At 43.0% G+C, this 3,746-nt stretch overlaps 1 protein-coding gene across 1 annotated transcript in view; it reads left to right on the forward strand.

Moving 5' to 3' along the window:
- Positions 1–1,902, forward strand: part of LOC108799438 (protein KIAA0556 homolog) — a 38,087-nt gene extending 36,185 nt beyond the window's left edge. Inside the window, exons 7-8 of the mRNA XM_018571293.1 lie at positions 644–852; positions 1,848–1,902. Of these exons, the coding sequence (XP_018426795.1) occupies positions 644–852; positions 1,848–1,902 (264 nt within the window). The remainder of the gene's footprint in view (positions 1–643; positions 853–1,847) is intronic.
- Positions 1,903–3,746: the final 1,844 nt, after the last annotated feature.

Below are 3,746 nucleotides of genomic sequence, written 5' to 3' on the forward strand. Positions count from 1 at the left end.
ACTTTTGTAGGTCCGTATGCCATACGTCCTTGGCAACGAAAACGTTAATTTAATGGTGTTCAGAACTGAGCTTTTTTTTTCTGCATTTTCTCATTTTTATAGAATAGAATGTTATAAATGCACACAAACTGCAGATTTAAAGGATATTTAAAACCTGCTCAAAAACATTTAAAATGTTAAGATATCTACTGCTCAAAAAAGGTTTAAACTCTCCTGTGTCTCCGCCGTGCTCTCCCGTCCGAAGATCTGAAAAATCTCGGGCGGCCGCAAAGAATGATGGGGCAGGCGCATGCGCAGTACAGATCTCGCCTCGTCTCCTTGCCAGGAGACGAGGCAAGACACAAGGTAAGTTAATGCAGGCACCATGGTAGCGTGCACCCGCACAGACTCAGTGGGACATAGACAACACAGCAGATCGAAGACTTGCACCAGCACCGGAGGGACTCCTGAAAACTACAGGAAAGAAGAAGATGATCGGATTAAGAGGCATCATTTTAAGGTAAGTCCTTACATTAGCATTATGGGGGGGGGGGGGTTCCTTTAATTTCACTTTAAATTCACTTACCTTTCCAGATCTCATTGAATACCTTACATTTGAATCTAAGTACAGGAATGTCTAATAAGGGAAATTATATTTTTGCAGGCTTTAATGGAAAGCTTGGATGAGAGTTTGTCACTGCAGCATGGCAACAGTGACAATTCAGCTGATGAATATGACAGTACTGAAGAAGTCCTTTCGGATGAAACTCAGGAAGCTACCAGAACTTTAACTGAATTAAAGTCTATATCATCAGCAGCCAGCCAACAAAAACTGCTGCCTGGAAATTTAGTTGTGCTACAATTTAATGGAAAGTATACTCTCTTTGTTTTTCATTTACAAAAGTATCAACTCCCATGAGTTCTAAAGTCAAACTCCATCTAAAGCTGGATTCAAACATAGCGTTTGCGGTTCCCGCACGGTTTGCTGCACAGGACGGAACCGCTATTGTTGTTTAATCCGCACGGATGCCGCTCGTTTGTGTCTATTAAATAGCTGCGAGCGCGCGGAATCCGCTGGATTATCGTGCTTGCACTAATTCGGGGGCCGTACGGTTTCCGCAATGGTGTGAACGATGCATATTGTAGTGCATCGTTTTTTGTGTTTTTAGAGCAGCTCCGTGGGTATAAGAATTGCCGAATACGCGCAGAGAAATGCTCTGGTGAATGGAGCCTAAGAGTTTATCCAATTTTCGGCTAGGCTGAGGAAGAGTTAGAATGGTCAGGTCTGTGTTGCTGCCTGTGCTCTCGTTTTTTTTCTGGCCTTGTAACCAATGTCTGCAGGACAGAAAGTAAGGGCAAATCGAGCATTTTGTCACCAGAACTGGAGTAGAAGAAAAGTAATCCCCAAGGAAAAAGATGGGAGGACTAGTAGGGTAAACTGGGTTGCACCTCTAGGAGTCCGGCGTCCAGTGGGGAGAAAAGAATCTAAAACTAACTGATGCTAGTTTGGCTCAAAAAGGGCAGCATATAAATGAGCCAGGTTCCCAGATTGTATGGAATGCTGTTCTATTTTTGTTTAGTGGATGAAAAAAGCCGGTGGGCTTTGAAAGCTGTTGACATAACAAAACTGACTTTCTATCTTTTCATTTTTAATTGTACCAATGGCTAAACGTTATCATTCTTATTTAAATATATTTAGCAGTTTCTCAATAGCATTAACACAGCAGGTTTTGTTTTTTTGTGCCCCACCTCTAACAACCTTTTTAATTCTGCTTTGACTTTGCCAGTAGAGCTGTTATTTTTCAACTGCCTGTTTCAGGCAGGACCCATTCAGGGTATTTGTGCATTTACCGCGTGTTATTGCGCAGCACACCTAGAGTGCGCTACCATGCGGTAGGTGCGCTGTGCGATAGTGCACGCTAAACGCATAGATACTGTGCATTTAGTACAATGCTATGGTGAATGGTCCCTTAGTCTGCTGGAGCCAAGGTTTGTGAAAACTGAAAAACTGCATTTGTTGTGGCTGACCTGCACTAGGCTTATTCAGTGTGCTAGGCAGGACTTTGTGTGTATAAATTTAGTGCCAGAACATGGCTAGCTTTTGTTTTATTATATTTACAAATATTTGTTAATAGCACCAATAAACGCACAACTGTTTGCAAAGAAGCCACTGGACTGGCTCCCATGCCTACAAAAAACAGGAAAAAAAAAACTCACTAGCACCCACTATCTTTTCACCACTTACACTACAAAAAGGACATCTAAGCTTTTTGATATTTGCAAGTTATTTAATTTACATGTTTCATTAGCATTCTTTCTGCATTTCTGCCAAAAAAGAAGTAACAGTCAAGGATTTTACTCTACGTGTACAGTACAGGCAGGATAAGCATTCAGCCAAACACCTAAACAGGAAGAATAGAAAATAAGGTTTCTGGGGGCTTGCTGGACACCAACATAATTGACTTGTGTAGCATTTACATAGACACCACCACTGTGCAAAGAATGGGTAAGTTGACAGTGTCTAAAGTCACTGTCACTCTTTAAAGTGGATCTGAATTTAAAAAAAAAAAAGTAACTTTATACGGAACATCTAGTAATGGTAATTTGTGCATAGCAGTGCCCTGAAAATGACACCTTTTTTTTTCTTGTTCTCCTCCTGATAAACAGCAGTTCAATTCCTGTTATGTGAGAGTGTCTAGGCACTCCTGTAACCATGACCTCATAGCTGTATATCTGCATTGTGAAATATAAAGCATTACTGCCTCTGACTGCTACTGCCTCAGGAGATTTGGAATGAGATTTGCTGATGTCAATACTGTGCTGCTCACTGTGCGCCTTGCTTGTTGCTCTGAATAAGGATGTGCAGGGGCTTGGTGTGAACCCAGTTCCTTTGTGATGTGTAGCTGTGGGGCGGGGAATGTCCTGGCCACCAACTGATTGGTCCAGAAGGGGGGTATGTCAGTGATGCTGTATCACTTGTATTTCAACAGCCATCACTGGCTGTTTAAAATGACATCAAGAACATGGCTGCAGCAGCAGCTGTGTTCTTGGTATAACCACTTCTGTGGCCTGCGTATTTTAACGGCTACCCACAGCAAGTGGTTAAAGATTCTTACCTTGTGACGCCAATGGTGTCACAAAGCATACAATGTCCATGCTATAAACCAGCAGTCCCCAACCTTTTGTGGTGGGTGATGTGCTGTGTCTATGGTTTTGGGATGATTCAAGTTCATTTATTGTGGGGGGGTGCCAAAATTTTCAGGAGACGTGCAGAGGGTCTCATGAGATGTCTTTAGAGACACTACATTGTCTTCTGTCTTTCCTCAACCAGTGCTCTCCACACTGAAGGATGAGAGGCATGACAGGAAGTAATCATCACTGGAGGTCTCTGTACTCCCCTTGTTTGTCAACAGGCATAACAAGCTGGCATCCTGCTGTGTGTTCCCCCCATTGGGTATAGAGTATGTCTGGAGTCCTCGTGGGTCCTGATCACTAGGAGATAGGTCCTCCTTCTGTGGCTGAAAAGCAGCTTTTTTGAGGAAGTTCCATAGGTGTCTTCTTTTTGTTTTCTGTCCTTTAATCAGGTGATTGGTCTTAGCAGCATGGTTAAGGTTCCTGTGCCTTGAACCATAGCTGTGGATGCTTCACTGGACTGTGGGGGATCAGAAGATACTTGGAACCATGTTCTGAACCATGGTTAGGCAGGTTCTGAAGGGTTCCTCTGTCAGCCCCAGAGACACCTCTGCTTGTTAATGTGGATGCATTTT

The sequence above is a fragment of the Nanorana parkeri genome, unplaced genomic scaffold (genome assembly GCF_000935625.1).
Source record: "Nanorana parkeri isolate BGI_ZX_2015 unplaced genomic scaffold, ASM93562v1 scaffold1727, whole genome shotgun sequence".
NCBI classification, from domain to species: domain Eukaryota; kingdom Metazoa; phylum Chordata; class Amphibia; order Anura; family Dicroglossidae; genus Nanorana; species Nanorana parkeri.